Below are 14,989 nucleotides of genomic sequence, written 5' to 3'. Positions count from 1 at the left end.
CTGACCACTTGCCATGGACAAGGACACCTTTCACTAAAACAAATTCCTCAAAGGCCCATCCAACTTGTCCCGGAACACTTCCAGGGCTGGTGCATCCACAGCTTCTCTGGGCAACCTGCGCTTCACCAGTCTCCCAGTAAAGAATTTCTGCCTAATCTAATCCAAACCCGTTTTCTGTCACTTTAAAGCCATTCTCCCTTGTCCTGTCGCTACAGGCCCTTGTCCAAAGTTCCTCTCCAGCTCTCTTGTAGCCCCTTTAGAGACTGGAAGGTGCTGTTATAGATGAGGAAAAAAAGTCTTGATATTTAGCAAAGTTTCGATTGCTTTATTTGATATAGACAGAGCAAGAAGCGCTGGGGAACGTGAGGGGTCACTGCCCACTCCATGCTCTGTCGAACCTTGGTTTGCAGCTCCTTTTTATAGTGTGGTTTTTCTTGTAGTAATTAACAATTGTTATTTTTTTTTTGTTGTCATAATTCTGTCAGGTAAGCAGTGGTGGTCAAAAAGCATCCGTGGGACCAATGTGTGAAATCTCTAGACAATTTGTCAAGTAACCATCTGGTTTTGGTAGATAAAGAACAGCAGAAGTGGAAGGTCAGGTCTTAGCAGATAGGATGCAATTCATTACACAAAGGCAGGAAATCTGATTTTGCAAAATCTTTCAGGCTATGGGAAAACCTCGTTTTACAAACTGGTACCAAATACAATTTACTTAGAAAACACAGTATTCATAACAGGGGGATTTAAACAGAATGGTTTTAATAATATATTTCCCTTTATCTAGTTCCATATCTTATCTAAGTATTCTGGTTTATGCAAACTCCAAAACTTCTATGATTAACACGAATCTTTTATCAATTACCACATTGCTGTGATGTCACCCTGGAGGCTTTTTTTCTCTAGGCTGAACACCTCCAGCTCTCTCAGCCTTTCGACAAGTATCACTGAATCTCTGTTTAACAGACACAATTAAAAGAAGTACTAGAAATATCTGGACAACACATCGGCCCAGCCGTAATTAAGTTAATCGGGCGCCCGGCCTCTAAGGGCACAGAGGGCACAAAGTCCCAGGTCCTCCTTGCTCTGCTCCAGGGAGCTCCGGGAGCCCCGCGGTGCCCACCCAGCGCCTGCTCCTCACACCAGCCCGGCACTCCGGCCCCGCTGCCACAAAGCGCTTCCACAGCGTCGCAAAACGAAGCCGCGCGTGCCTGTGGGGGCAGCGGCAGCAGTGCCCTTCCTTTGCCCTCACTGTCGTAACGGCGGCCGCGCCTGGCGGCGGCCGTACGCCGCCGGCGAATGGAAGGCGGCGCAAGATGGCGGCGCTGCATGAGGAGCCGGCAGAGGTGGCTGCGGTGCAGCCGGACCCCGACGCGGGGACGCCACCGCCGCCGCCCGCGGTGCCTCCCGCCGCCGCTCCCGCCGCTGGCCCGGCCGCCACGGCGGAGGGAGAGGTGGCGGGAGGCGGTGGGGATGCGGCACCTGCGAAGCCCGCGGCTCCTGGCCCGGCCGCCTCCCCGGCGGCGTTGGACCGGCAGACGCTTGTGGCTGTTCTGCAATTCCTGCGGCGCAGCAACCTCCGCGAGTCCGAGGAGATCCTACGTCGCGAAGCCCGCCTGCTCGGAGACGATCTGGGTGCCGTCGCCCTCAGCCCCGCCAGCGCCGGGCTCCTGGGGGGCTCCGGCAGCGACGCGGACTCCGGCGAGGCGCTGCTCGGCCGGGCCACCAGCGCTGCCGCCGTCGCCATAGGAGGCAACGTCGCCACTGTCGCGACTTCCAGCCCCGGGGTGGCTGCAGTTGCCGCTGTGCCGCCGGGGAAAGGTGAGGCCCGCGGGGTCTGCGGGGTCAGTCCCTCTTCTCGGCGGGAACCCCGGGAAGCGGGGAGCCCATGTGCTGCTCGCAGCCTCGGGAGCTCTCCGTTATGGTCGGTGTCAGGTTCTTGGTGCCACCGAGAGTCTACTCCGGCCTTGCGGGAGGTCCCTGGATGTCTCATTTTCCCGTACAATGCGTGGAGAAATCCGCATCTCCTGGAACAAGGGGCCAAAGACAGGGTGTCTCTTGAATTTGCAGGGAGCATTGTGAAGTGACAAGTGCTCCCGCTTGTCTTCGTGTTCCATCACAACTAGAGTAGCAGATGTAGAAGCAGGAACATGAAGTTTCCATGGTAGTTAGTGGGGATTGTGCTGGGTCTGGCCACAGGGATGAGAACAGAGGTCTGATACACAGGATGTATTTTGGTGAAGGAGCCGTGGGATATTTGTAGATGAGGCTTTCTGCCTGTTGAAAAAATTTCTTTATCAGGTTTCTGAGTACTTGGGATGTTCTTTGGATAATTTAATTCTAAGTGTTAATCAAGGTGTTCTGCAACGCAGCTTTACTGAATAATGGCATTTCAGGAACTGCTAGTCTGAGTCCCAGTGAGTGTACAGCATTAAGTCAGCTTGTTCTTGACATCACCAGGTATGATTGTTTTTATATAGAAGACAAAACAATGGAAGTGTGTAATAAGTGCTGTCTAGAACAGAACCAGAGTGTTAAGTATCCCTGCTCTGTGATGGCTGTGCAGTGGTCTTGGTGAATTTTTCACTTAGTCTACTTAATTTGCTTGTTTGCTGGAAACAAAATAATTATAGTGGGTATATCTTAGCATTCTGCTCCTTGTTTAAGAGTTTCTAGCCCTAGCAGTAAAATAACTCATTCTGGTGATGTTAGTGGCTTCTTTCTTTACACTTAAAATGCTGGCTGAATTAGGCACTAAGTACCTATTTTACAGGCAGCTGTTGGCAGGGAATGTCCAAAAATGTGCTGGAGAGAATTGGCTGCTGGACCAATGTGCTCTCACTTGTATTGTTTAGACTTTTTATTGTTTAGTGCTGAACTAACACAGGACGTGTATTGCTCACCTGACCAGGGGGTTGTGGCCACTGTTTGTTTGCTGGCTCTTCCAGACTGAGCAGCTGTTGTTGTTGGCTGGTGCTTTTGCAGTCGGAGGCGCGGTGGTTGTGGAGGATCAGCCGGACGTGAGCGCGGTGTTGTCAGCCTACAACCAGCAAGGGGACCCGACGCTGTACGAGGAGTACTATAGTGGATTGAAACACTTCATCGAGTGCTCCCTGGACTGTCATCGGGCAGAATTGTCTCAGCTCTTTTATCCTCTCTTTGTGCACATGTACTTGGAATTGGTCTACAATCAACATGAGAGTGAAGCAAAGTCTTTTTTTGAAAGGTAATTAATTTTCATTTGTACATTTGCATTATTTTGTGTTTGCTGCTTTGGCTAAATCTGTGAGCTATAGTAGCATAGATTTATATACGTATATGTGTATATGTATTATTTTTCTTCTCTAAAGTTGAAGAGATTTGAAATCTCAAGTAACAGTGTCATGGGTTGTAGTAACTCTTCTTAAATTCTTTTCCAATCTGTTAGAAAGATGTGCAAACTACTGAACTGTGCATTGGCAGAGTTGGTACCATGTTAATGGTGTGCTGATGGGCTCCTTGCTGCAAAAGTATTAATGAAGAGATTCTGCATCTTTAGGGAAAGATGGGGTGGGGTCAGTTTTTAGCACTGGAAGGTTGCACTGAGATGCCAAAATAATGAATGCTGTAAGTATTTGCTGATATCATAGCATGTACATGGAAGTGCTTCAAATGACATTGATGAAATTAATTTCTGGCTAATCTATAACTTTACTATGTACTCTTACTATGTTTCACTTGTTTATCACTTGAGAAGAAAATAATATTTGTTTTGTGGATTCAGACCAATTGTGAAATACTTCAATCTAAAAGGATAACTTTGTTTCCCTTCAAATGGTTCTGTAAATAGTTGAAATGTCCCTTGCCACAACTATTATATAACAATACTAAGTGTTGTGAGTGACTTAGTAACTAAACCTTTTATCATCTATCTTAAATTGTTTCATTAGATTTCATGGGGATCAGGAGTGCTATTACCAGGATGACCTGCGTGTATTGTCTAGCTTAACCAAAAAAGAACATATGAAAGGTAACGAGACCATGCTGGATTTCCGAACAAGCAAGTTTGTGCTGCGCATTTCCCGTGACTCTTACCAACTCCTGAAGAGGCATCTTCAGGAAAAGCAGAACAATCAAATCTGGAACATTGTTCAGGAGCATCTTTACATTGATATTTTTGATGGAATGCCTCGCAGTAAACAACAGATAGATGCTATGGTTGGAAGCTTGGCTGGGGAGGCAAAACGAGAGGCTAATAAAGCAAAGGTAGGAGACAAAGATTGTTGCACTTTTTACAAATGTCCTTGTTTTTTCAGGGAGACACCTTAGTATAGATTGATAGTTGTAACTTGAGATCTTAAAAGAGAGCATGAACAAAGGAAGGGAACTTTGCTAACAGGTGTTGACAGGAATAGAGAGATCAAGATGTGTTGCTGTCAGTTGGGATGAAACTGCTGAACCCTTTTGAGAGATAACCTTTTGTGTTCAGCCCACTAAACTAAACTTAAACTAACTCAGTAATTACTTTGGAGTTTTAAAATGGACACTTGGCTATTTGGCTACGTCTTTTGTACAGCAGATAGTAATTTTGACTTGCTACCAGTTGTTACTAAAAGAGCTATATGTGCAGTACCACAGTACTATATAAATAAATGAGGTAGGGTGGGGATTCTGCTTTAAGGAAGGGCTAAAAGATTGTGGGAGAACTTACAGTTGTCCAGATCAGTTGGCTGGGTAAACCAGTAACATATGCTGTAATATTAAACAGAGCAGCTTTAAAGGAGCAGCTCTCTTGCTTGGAATACTACATTGAAAAGTTATCATTTGAAATTTTAGTTTTCAGTAAGGAGAGCAATTACTGTTTTGTCTTGTGTGTTTTTTTTATCGGCTTGTAGGTTTTCTTTGGTTTATTGAAAGAACCAGAGTTTGATGTGCCTTTGGATGATGAAGATGAAGAAGGAGAAAATGAGGAAGGAAAGCCAAAGAAGAAAAAACCTAAAAAAGATAATGTAGGGTCAAAAAGTAAAAAACAGGACCCTAATGCTCCTCCCCAAAACAGGTACCAAGGAAATGAGGTGTAGGGTGTAGAGATATCTTTAAAATCCAGTCTTGTCAAGCCAAATCTGCATCTCTATTCACATGGCATTTTTATCTTTTTGGCTATTTTGGCTGTACACAGCTTTAGCCACAATACTTCTAAGGGAGGTCATGGAACCGTTAGCGTACAACCCTTTGTCACTGCCTATCAAGGCAATCTAGATTTCCCTTGATGAAATTTGACTTGGTTACCCACTAATCTTTTCAGGTCCTTCTCAGTTTATCTTGTTCCTGTACCTGTCTGAAATTCTGAAAGCTACTGGCTCTCTTTCTTGTCAGTTAGTCTTCAATGTAGTCTTTCATTTTTTCTAATTCTTGTTTCTTATTTGAATACAGAGGTGTGGGATTGCATACAGAGGTTTCACTTTCTTTGTTTGGAATAACAGTAAGTAAGGTGCTTTTACTTGGTAAAAATGTGTGTTTCTTGTGTAGAATTCCTCTGCCAGAACTGAAAGACTCTGACAAGCTGGATAAAGTAATGAATATGAAGGAAGCTGCGAGGCGAGTGCGTCTTGGACCAGAGTGCCTGCCCTCCATCTGTTTCTACACATTCCTTAATGCTTACCAGGTTTGTAAAAGAGTTTGAGTAATAGAGGAAAGGGGATAAAAATTATGAGTATCTCGCTAAGGAAAAAAGACATAATAGTGTTGGCAAGACTTACTGGAGTATTTAGATTAAGCATTGCCAAGTTTACATTCCAAAATGTTCAAAATTCTCTTCAAAGACTTCTTAAGCTATAAAATTTCCATGTTCCTTGGTTTTGCTTGGATTTTGCTATAATTCCTTCCTTTGCTTGTCCTGCCCTAAGTGTTTCCTACAGAACAAAGTAGATTTTTTGCACTGGAGTAGTGGAAAGCAATACTCTTTCTCACTACTGACTGTACTTCATACGTAAAGCTTTATTTTTAATGGGGCAAGAATTGGTGTGTGTTTATCCTACAGTAATTCTATTTTTGTAAATTAGTCAAATTACCTTTTTAATAGTTCTTAGGATTTTGTAATATTTGCAATGTATCGTGAGACATGCAAACAATGTAACTGGATATTTTGATTGTAGGGTCTGACTGCAGTGGATATTACAGATGACTCCAGCATGATTGTAGGAGGTTTTGCTGACTCTACTGTCAGAGTGTGGTCTGTGACTCCAAAAAAGCTACGTAGTGTGAAAACAGCTGCAGGTAATTAAGACAATAACACTTAATAGGCACACACATAACTTGTGACATTTGTGTTCTGCCTGAATGGGGAAGATATCTGTGGCAGGAGAGCTGGCTGCATTAGTTAGATGCTTCACTCTGAAGAAATAATATCTGCAAAGATATATGATTACATCTTACATACTACAATTAGAAACAGCTTTAAATGAATGAGAAATCTGTTCATGTATACCTGCTATGAGGTGGTTAGTGCACAGAGCTTGGAACTAGCCATTGTGCTTCTTAACTGGATGGTGTAATAGACAGTTGGAGTTAGCTGACTGGGGAGAGGGACTAGAGGTGCCATGAGGGAAAGGAGGGAACCCTGGGAAGGTTGGAAAAGAATGCCCTTAGCTAAACACCTACACAAATTCATGGAAAACAGCCTGCTTTAATTCTGCTGTTTGTGTAAAATTGTGTTGTGGTTGAAGGCTGGATACTGAGCAAACATTTCTTAATCTTGATATTTAACTGAGATGATATCATGGTGATATTTATCTTTGAACTTCTGACAGTTATTCTGATACATGAACTTTGAAATCTTGCAGACCTCAGTCTCATTGACAAAGAATCAGATGATGTCTTGGAGAGGATCATGGATGAGAAAACAGCAAGTGAGTTGAAGATTTTATATGGTCACAGTGGACCTGTCTATGGCACCAGCTTCAGTCCTGATAGGTAAAAGTTTACAAGCTCTAACTAGTTTGCTTGTCTTCAGTTTTAATTGCATGCTGTGAATGAGAACATATTCTTAATGCAGCTTTTTCCAGGTTAAAGCAATTCTTGCTCATGGAGCTTGTAAAGAAACTGTGGAAATGCTCATAAAATTCAGAGGTTAAGCTCTGTCAGCTATTAGTGAAATCAACTAAAGCTGATAATACCAGCACTGTTTTGGAGATTTAGGACTTAAATGGCAAAACTATAGTTTTGCAAACTGTAGTTTAAGCTGAGTTTTAACTAACTGATACATAGAGAAGAAAAATACTGCAGCACTAACATAACTTAGTGTTGCAAAACTTAGTCTCATTAGCTCATTGTTGCACTTCAAGTTTCTTATATTCTATTGAGACTTTATTTTCACAATGTATGGAACAGAATCTTTAAAATAAGAGATTTTAAACCTTTGCGTAATGATGGGAGTCTGGACAGTGGAAAAGAGGTTTAAATGTCTCAGGTTTTGCTTTTGCATGTGTTTAGTCAGGAAACAGCCACCACAGACAGGCAGCTGAGAAGTAAACTTTGTGTGGGACAAATATAGTCTATAATTATTAATTGAGAATAAGATCATGATATGAATTCTCTTTTGGGAAATCATGAAATTTTGTTCAGAGTTGTAATAGAAGACCTTTTAAAAAATAATACAGTGTAGCAGTTTACTAGTACTTTTTTCATGTAACTGGAATTCTTGAGTAATGACCTCCTCTGTGGTGTGTTTTGTTTTTTTTTTTCCCCGCCTTGTTCCCCTCACTGTTAAGTGCCATCAGAATTAATCATCAATGCCAAATCATCTCTTTTTTTTTGCATAAGGGCCTAGGTCTGGATTCTGCTTGAACTGGTTATTGTTGCTTACTGCACTGAAATGCTGATTTATGGGTGACATGCCAAACTGGTGCTGCTGAGGGGACACTTCTATGGACATCTCACAGTGTTTATGCAATATTTGTATCGCCCCCCCCCGTGTAAATTTGATACATTATATGCTATGTTTCCTCTTATGACAGGAACTATCTGTTGTCCTGTTCTGAGGATGGCACCGTGAGACTGTGGAGTCTCCAAACATTCACGTGTTTGGTGGGATATAAAGGACACAATTATCCAGTTTGGGATACACAGTTCTCTCCTTATGGTTATTACTTTGTGTCTGGGGGGCACGACAGAGTGGCTCGGTAAGAAACTGCCTGTGTTTTTTACGTGTCTGGGTCAGTCTGTGGTGGATCAACCCTGAAAGTCATTAGCTGATATACTCTTGCCTACTGTATTGCTTAACATAAATTTTATGTCAGTTAAAATACTGAACAAATGTTTTAATGTTGTTTTTCTATTTTTTTCAACATGCTTTATATTATCTCATGGTTTTTCTATTTTTTCAACACACATTATCTGATGATTAAAGAGATTATGTCCTCCTAAGTGACCCTGTGATTAGAAGTATTCTCCTCTAATTGTTGAACAACCTGACAGAATATTCTTTTTCTCCATTCTGAAAAGTATATTTTTCCAAAAGACATCCTGCTGATTCAGTAAACTGACCAATAAGAAATCACTCCACAATTGCTTTTTTTTTTCTCATTCTGTAACGTCACAGAATTGTGAAACAGTTTGGGTTGGAGGGGACCTTTAAAGGCCATCTAGTCCAACAGCCCTGCAATGAGCAGGGGCATCTTAAACTAGATCAGCCTGCTCAGAGCCCCATGCAACCTGACCTTGAATGTATCCAGGGATGGGGTATCTCCCACCTTTCTTGACAAGCTGAGTGTTTCACTACCCTCCTTGTAAAAAAGGTCTTCCTTATATCTAGACTAAATCTGCCTTCCTTTATTTTAAAATCATTATCATTTTTATATCTAGAATAAATCTGCCTGCCTTTATTTTAAAATAATTATCCCTTGTCCTGTTGCAACAGGCCCTGATAAAAAGTCTGTCCCCATCTTTCTTCTAATTCCCCTCTAAGTACTGAAAGGCCACAACAAGTTCTCCCGAGAGCCAACTTTTCTCCAGGCTAAACTGTTACCCTTTCCTCATTGCAGAGGTACTTCAGCCCTCTCTGCATTTTTGTGGCTTCCTCTAGAGCTGCTCCAGCAGATACAGAGACTGAACTTCTTTAGGGTTCTTTTATTAACAAAGCTTTTCTTTTCAGTCTGTGGGCAACAGATCACTACCAGCCATTACGGATCTTTGCTGGCCATCTTGCAGATGTGACGTGTACCCGATTTCATCCAAACTCCAACTATATTGCTACAGGCTCAGCAGACAGGACTATAAGGCTCTGGGATGTTTTGAATGGGAATTGTGTAAGAATATTCACTGGACATAAGGTAAAGGCAGATCACTGACAGAGTGAAAGTGATTTTATTTCTGTGCTGAGATTCTAAACAATTCTGTTCTGTACACAGCTTGACTGACTGAATGTGAGTAGACTTAATTAACTTGTTTTGCTGCCTCCCCCTGTCTGTTTTAGGGACCAATTCATTCATTGGCATTTTCTCCTAATGGACGATTCCTGGCTACTGGAGCAACAGATGGAAGAGTTCTGCTGTGGGATATTGGACACGGTTTGATGGTTGGCGAGTTGAAAGGGCACACTGACACTATCTACGCGCTCAGATTCAGTAGGGATGGGGAGATTTTAGCATCAGGTAAAATTCACCAGGTCCACTGTATTCCGTAATTCTGAAGAGGAATGATATAATTTGTTCCTTAAACTGAGAAAGACAAAGTAGAATCACTTGCTTAGCAAAACCAGCAAGGACTGGTAACTTTTATGTGAGCATTCAGTACGCTATATGATGCTTGCTATAGTCTTTTGCTTTCTGAGCTTTAATGTTTGCTAACTTGCTCCCCAGAACCATTTTTAATATACCATTTTATTAATAAAATACTTTAAACTGTGGGGTTTTTTTTTTTAGGTTCAATGGATAACACAGTTCGTCTGTGGGATGCTGTAAAGGCATTTGAAGATTTAGAAACTGATGACTTTACTACAGCCACTGGACACATAAACTTGCCTGAAAACTCACAGGACTTGCTACTGGGCACATACATGACCAAATCAACCCCGGTTGTTCATCTCCATTTCACACGCAGGAACCTGCTGCTGGCTGCAGGAGCCTACAGCTCACAGTAGATCAGGAAGCTGAGACTGACTGTGCCAAGTCATCACAGTAGTGACCTCAGGATGTGAGACGAGAGGGAATGTCTCGAACAAAAGGACCCCACGAGTCCATTGCAAGTAATATGAAACTGTAATTAGTGCAAGCAGCATTTCTCAGTTCTGCTGTTTTATATTTATTTGCAGTTTGAAAATGCTGGAGATTGACAAGACATCGTGGCTGTAAAAGAAGGAACTGTTCGTGGTGCTTTTGGTAACATAGATATGTACATATGAAAAGAGCCATCTCTTCCCAGAGGTGATACCAAGCTCTGCTGAAACTTGTGATAAGTTAACAGCCTTTACATGTGTTCTCAGATTTTTTTAAAGCACTTAATTTATGGTTAGCAAATGTTTCATCAGTCTCAAACACAAGCAAAACTGTCCATTTTCAGGAAAGAATGTAGTTTGATTCACTACAGCCTGGTCTGGGCAGCAGGCGTGGTGAGATCATAGCAACAACCCGGGCATTGACGGAGCGGGCCCGACAGCCCGATGCTTGTGGGGAACTGCTGTGAAGCTCCGTGTATGGTTTTTATGCAGCCAAGTACTAAGTCCTGAAAAGATTTCAAACTCACCTGCTCTTTTGAGGTCTCAGAAACACAGATCTTGTTACTATTTTCAAAGGTAGCCAGTGCTGTCAGTGTGGTAAGCAACCAGAAGCGCAATGTGAACTTTTATTTACTTTCATACTTTATTATATGAGAAAATAAAAAAAGGGCAACTAAGGCACAACTGAAATAGTCACTCTAAAAAGTGGACTTAAACCCTTTACTTTGTGTTAGATGTAAAAGAATATTAATAACCTGTATCCTTTCTGGATAAGGTTTAACATAAAAAACAGTAAAACTAGCCAAGAAATTGAAACATTATAGCAGCATGAAAGGATAAGTGCATGGTCAGTTTGCTTTTGAAGGGCCAGCTTGTCTGCTGAGTGACAATTCCCACCCACAAGATTGTACTCAGTGAATCTTCCTGAACTAACAATAAAGCTGTATTTTATTTCTGAAGAAGAGTAACATGCAGAACACTGGGGATAACGTCAGTGTCTTTGAACTGAAATGTCTTTGAACTGAAAACACCACCACCAAAGACCAGGTCCAGTGGGGCTTGGGTTGGTTTTTGTTCTTAATCTCTTACAAGATCTGTGCAGAGAAATCTGTTTTGTGTTCATTACTTCACAGTAAGGACTTAGACACTTGAACAATCTACTGGCTCTCTTGTGAAAATAAAAACAAGACTTGTAATTTCTAAGGTCAAGTAAATGGAGAACTACCTCCTCTTTCAACTCATCTTTCTCTTAGAGTAAAGGTATACTACAGGCATTATACATCAAAATAAAGTGTGGAAAATTCACTAGGAAGCTCACCTAGACGTTTTCTTCAAAGAAAAAAGGGTAAAAATTATTTTGATTCTTTTTTGTGTAATGATACCTCAACAAAATTTCATAGCTCTCAGTATGACCAGTTACATTTAAGTACAATTTTGACAGCTTAAAGAAAACACTGCCACATTCTGCCTTTGTATTTTGTACAGTTTTATACTTTTGATATTATAATAAATACTAAAACCACATAGTTTGTGTCTATATGGTACATGAAGATATTGACCTCCCTTGATGGCCAAAATGGAAGTGAGAGCAGTTTGTATCTGTGACAACTCTGCTAAGAGAAACAAAGTAATCAGAAATGTTAGGTTGACCGTAGCTGTTCCTATAAATCTTATTCTAAAGGAAGGTAACAGCTTCTAGCTCCTGACATTATTACACTCTTACAGCCACCATTCTTTAGTAGGGGAAATAGAGAGCATCAAGACCCTGTAATTAATTTTTCCATTTTTTCCAGCATTCATTCCTACTTCCTGCTGTCCTCAGTTTAGGAAGGGTATTTGCAAGCTTTAGCATAGTTCAACCCCTGCTGCTGGCAGAAATGTCTATCATCTAACACATCAGCACTACTGGGACATCTAGGGAAGGTACCAAGTGTTAATTGAGCCATAAAATACACTGTGGAGAATGTGATAGACAGATTTTAGTGCTGGGTAGGAAGGAAGCTGCACACACCTAACTGGTAGAGCACCTCCTTTCACAAGAGACAGGAAAAGCAAGCACTGGACCGTTTGGGTCACTGTTCATGAATGTGCAGAGTTACGAGAGCTTAACATCAGCAAGCTAAGTCATTTTCCTTCCCTCTGCAACAGAAGCCAGTAACAGAAAAAGCTCAAATACCATAACTGGGTCAGCCTATTTTCAGAGATTTTTCATCAAAACCAAAGCAGTTCTGTGCAAAATACAGACAACTGAGGCAGAAGACATCAGAGTTTCCATGCAAGCTACTAGCTTGGAATGTGAAATGTGGGAGCAACCAGGTGGCTGCAAACTATGCAAGCTGTGCAGCTGAGGTCCTTCCTAGGTTACTGCTTGGTGCTCAGAACACCTCAGGAAGTTTTACAACAGCAACAGAGTTAAGACAGTAATGACACGATCAGATGCTCCATCTCTATACTACAAGCAACTATTTTTGACAAAGGAGGAAAAATGAGAAGTACCACACTTTAGTTTTTTTTTTTGGACTGTTTCATATTTCCCATGAAACAAGTAATTATTTATATTTTATTAGCCACAAGTTATTAGCTTGCATTACATTGACACAGATTGGAGGCCCAGTCATGCCAGGAACCTGCCAAGAGAAAAAAGGTCATACATAGCAATTCTTGCACAATGTTAACTGAGCATCCCCCTGCCCCAAGCCCAAACTATTTTAGCTGTGAGCAGCCAAATTTCAGCACACCCCACAAGAAGTGACTGATGTCCCTTTAATATACAACAACAATGCTAAAGCTTATTGTTTTATACCCCTTTCTTCCTATGATGACAGCCCATAGGTTTTGCCAATATTCCATTTTGGTGAAAATTCTTTATTTGAAAGTGAGTCTAAAATTTTGTAACACGTGGTTGTTGCTATACAAGTCCAGTCACTTCTGCATGGGCCTTGAATAATCGTGTGCAACATACACAGCTCCATCATATGGTGCTCTTTTACTCTGTTCAAATTAAGGTTTTAACAGACTGCATTAATCTCTACTTAGAATTCTAATACAGTCAAAAAATAAGTCCTTAAGTACTACTTCATTATTTCAATAACCTACAAATTAAGTTATCCCTATTTTACAGCAAAAGGGCAGACCAGAGGCACCTAATATTTGTAGGCAAAGCTTGATGTATCTTGCTGCAACAGCCTTCTGTTCCTCCCTCCCTTTATCCCATCCCTAGTCCCATTTACCATATCAGAAGAACAAGAATATTGTAACCCATACTTTCTGCACTCCCTTTAATTTCATTCACAATGCCCCCAAATAAGTTGATGCCATAGTCTGAGGTTTAAAATGATAAATAGGAAGTCCATGTGCCTGTGTTTCTGCCTCTCATTACACTGTATTATTGGCAACTAGTCCTTTGTTGCTGCTTCCTGAGCTGGCACTGAAGCATTTTAGTCCTGGAGGAACATCAGCCACTTACCTTTTACTTATCTGTCACAGCAGGCGTTTGCTTCTTAGGCCTAAACTTGAAATACAAGATAAGGAGTGCAACACCTGTGTATGTTGCTATTACATACTGGAAAACAGAAAAGTTAAATTTAGTTTCAGTCTGAGCCCCAAAAAACACCATTGTACAAGCCTACAAAACAAAGTACATAATACATACATTCCTCCTGCCTATCATGGTATAGGAATTGAAGTACTTCTGAAATCCAGTGAATTGGTGTTGAGATCCTGAGTCATGGCCAGCCATGGCTGCTTGTCCTAACAAACAGTACACAACAGTTAATTTAAAGTGACTTGGACAGGATCAATAAGAAAATCAAACTGATCTCTACTGAGCTTCATAATTCCATTGTCTGCTTCTATATCTGCTTTCAGGACATTTGACAAGTAGTGGATATACATAAGGAGTAGGCACATCCAGAACATTCTCTCCTGAGAAGCATAACAGGTGATGGGAGCAGATAAAAAAATAAAGGGTTCACTGCACAATAAAAGCAGAGTGGTTTTTTAATGTTTAGATTTTTTCTGATATTAGATATTTCTGATATTTAGATATTTTTCTGAAGAGGATGTTATGTTTAGGACAAACATCTGCTGCTTTTCTTCTGCCGAGCCCCAAAGGCGCCCCACACCCGACACAGTTCCCCAGTCCCGCAGATGCTGCAGCCGCCGGTGCCCCTGCAGGCGCTGCACTCACTAACACTCCTATGTGCCATCTACCTCTTATCTAACACAATCCAGCAGCGTTATCTCTGGCCTATAACCAGCTAAAGCGTTAGCTCGGGTGACCGGGTAATAGTTAAAAAGCTTAACGAAACAGCCCCTCTACACGTCTGCCACACGCTACTGGAAAAGGCTTGAGAAGCCAAGGTCATCTTTTCTCGTGTCTGACGGATGAACAAGCCTGGGCAAGAGCCGAAGAGCCCTTCCAAGGATGGGAAGGCACCCCGTGACAACACGAATCCCGTTTTCCGGAGGAGCCCGGTGCCCTTGGCCGGCTACATCCACGACCCCGCGCTCGCCTCGGACCGGGGAAGGGATGCGGCAGCGCCCAGGACTCGCAGGGAGCGGCGCCGCGGCTGAAGGTCTCCTGCCCTGCAGGAACAGGACCCAACTCCGACCCGGCACCCGACCCCGCCCGGGCCGCCCCGCTGTACCTCGGCCACCGCCGTCCCCGCCGCACTCTGCCCTTCGCCTCTGCCCTCCCACAAGATGGCGGCGGCGGGCGCCGCGCGCAGCCCCCGGGCGCGCCAATTGGCTGCGGCCCCCGGGGCCCCGCCCGCTCGCCTCTGGCGGCTGAGACGCGCC

General features: G+C 42.5%; 2 protein-coding genes across 4 annotated transcripts; one reads left to right on the top strand and one right to left on the bottom strand.

The window, feature by feature from the left end:
- Positions 1 to 1,313: 1,313 nt before the first annotated feature.
- On the top strand, positions 1,314 to 11,703 carry TAF5 (TATA-box binding protein associated factor 5). Of its 3 annotated transcripts, none has more exons than XM_062496487.1 (11): positions 1,314 to 1,818; positions 2,989 to 3,223; positions 3,927 to 4,242; positions 4,872 to 5,035; positions 5,506 to 5,641; positions 6,132 to 6,252; positions 6,819 to 6,948; positions 7,992 to 8,156; positions 9,128 to 9,305; positions 9,449 to 9,626; positions 9,897 to 11,703. In XM_062496487.1, exons 1-11 carry the CDS (start codon positions 1,314 to 1,316, stop codon positions 10,112 to 10,114), a joined length of 2,346 nt encoding a protein of 781 aa, XP_062352471.1. In that variant the 3' UTR covers positions 10,115 to 11,703. The 3 variants fall into 3 exon arrangements, with proteins under 3 accessions (XP_062352471.1, XP_062352470.1, XP_062352472.1); XM_062496486.1 differs by having other exon boundaries at positions 2,983 to 3,223; XM_062496488.1 differs by lacking the exon at positions 7,992 to 8,156.
- A 1,027-nt stretch (positions 11,704 to 12,730) lies between these two features.
- On the bottom strand, positions 12,731 to 14,896 carry ATP5MK (ATP synthase membrane subunit k). The gene is made up of 4 exons (XM_062496350.1): positions 14,839 to 14,896; positions 13,842 to 13,939; positions 13,656 to 13,751; positions 12,731 to 12,816 (listed from the first exon to the last, which is right to left on the bottom strand). The coding sequence occupies exons 2-3, from the start codon at positions 13,926 to 13,928 to the stop codon at positions 13,659 to 13,661; spliced, it is 180 nt and encodes a 59-aa protein (XP_062352334.1). The 5' UTR covers positions 13,929 to 13,939; positions 14,839 to 14,896; the 3' UTR covers positions 12,731 to 12,816; positions 13,656 to 13,658.
- Between the last annotated feature and the right edge of the window lie 93 nt (positions 14,897 to 14,989).

The sequence above is a fragment of the Cinclus cinclus genome, chromosome 7, assembly GCF_963662255.1.
Source record: "Cinclus cinclus chromosome 7, bCinCin1.1, whole genome shotgun sequence".
In the NCBI taxonomy this organism is placed as follows: Eukaryota; Metazoa; Chordata; class Aves; order Passeriformes; family Cinclidae; genus Cinclus; species Cinclus cinclus.
Note: the sequence above shows the minus strand (reverse complement) of the source record. Positions and strands in the feature narration are given on the sequence as shown.

Excerpts from the sequence above, each read along its gene's own strand:
- TAF5 (XM_062496486.1), top strand. The coding sequence starts at position 1,314 with ATGGCGGCGCTGCATGAGGAGCCGGCAGAGGTGGCTGCGGTGCAGCCG. Across the intron at positions 1,819-2,982 it reads CGCTGTGCCGCCGGGGAAAG|TCGGAGGCGCGGTGGTTGTG; the intron begins GTGAGGCCCGCG and ends GTGCTTTTGCAG. Across the intron at positions 9,306-9,448 it reads GAATATTCACTGGACATAAG|GGACCAATTCATTCATTGGC; the intron begins GTAAAGGCAGAT and ends TGTCTGTTTTAG.
- ATP5MK (XM_062496350.1), bottom strand. The coding sequence starts at position 13,928 with ATGGCTGGCCATGACTCAGGATCTCAACACCAATTCACTGGATTTCAG. Across the intron at positions 13,752-13,841 it reads CCATGATAGGCAGGAGGAAT|TATGTAATAGCAACATACAC; the intron begins GTATGTATTATG and ends TCTGTTTTCCAG.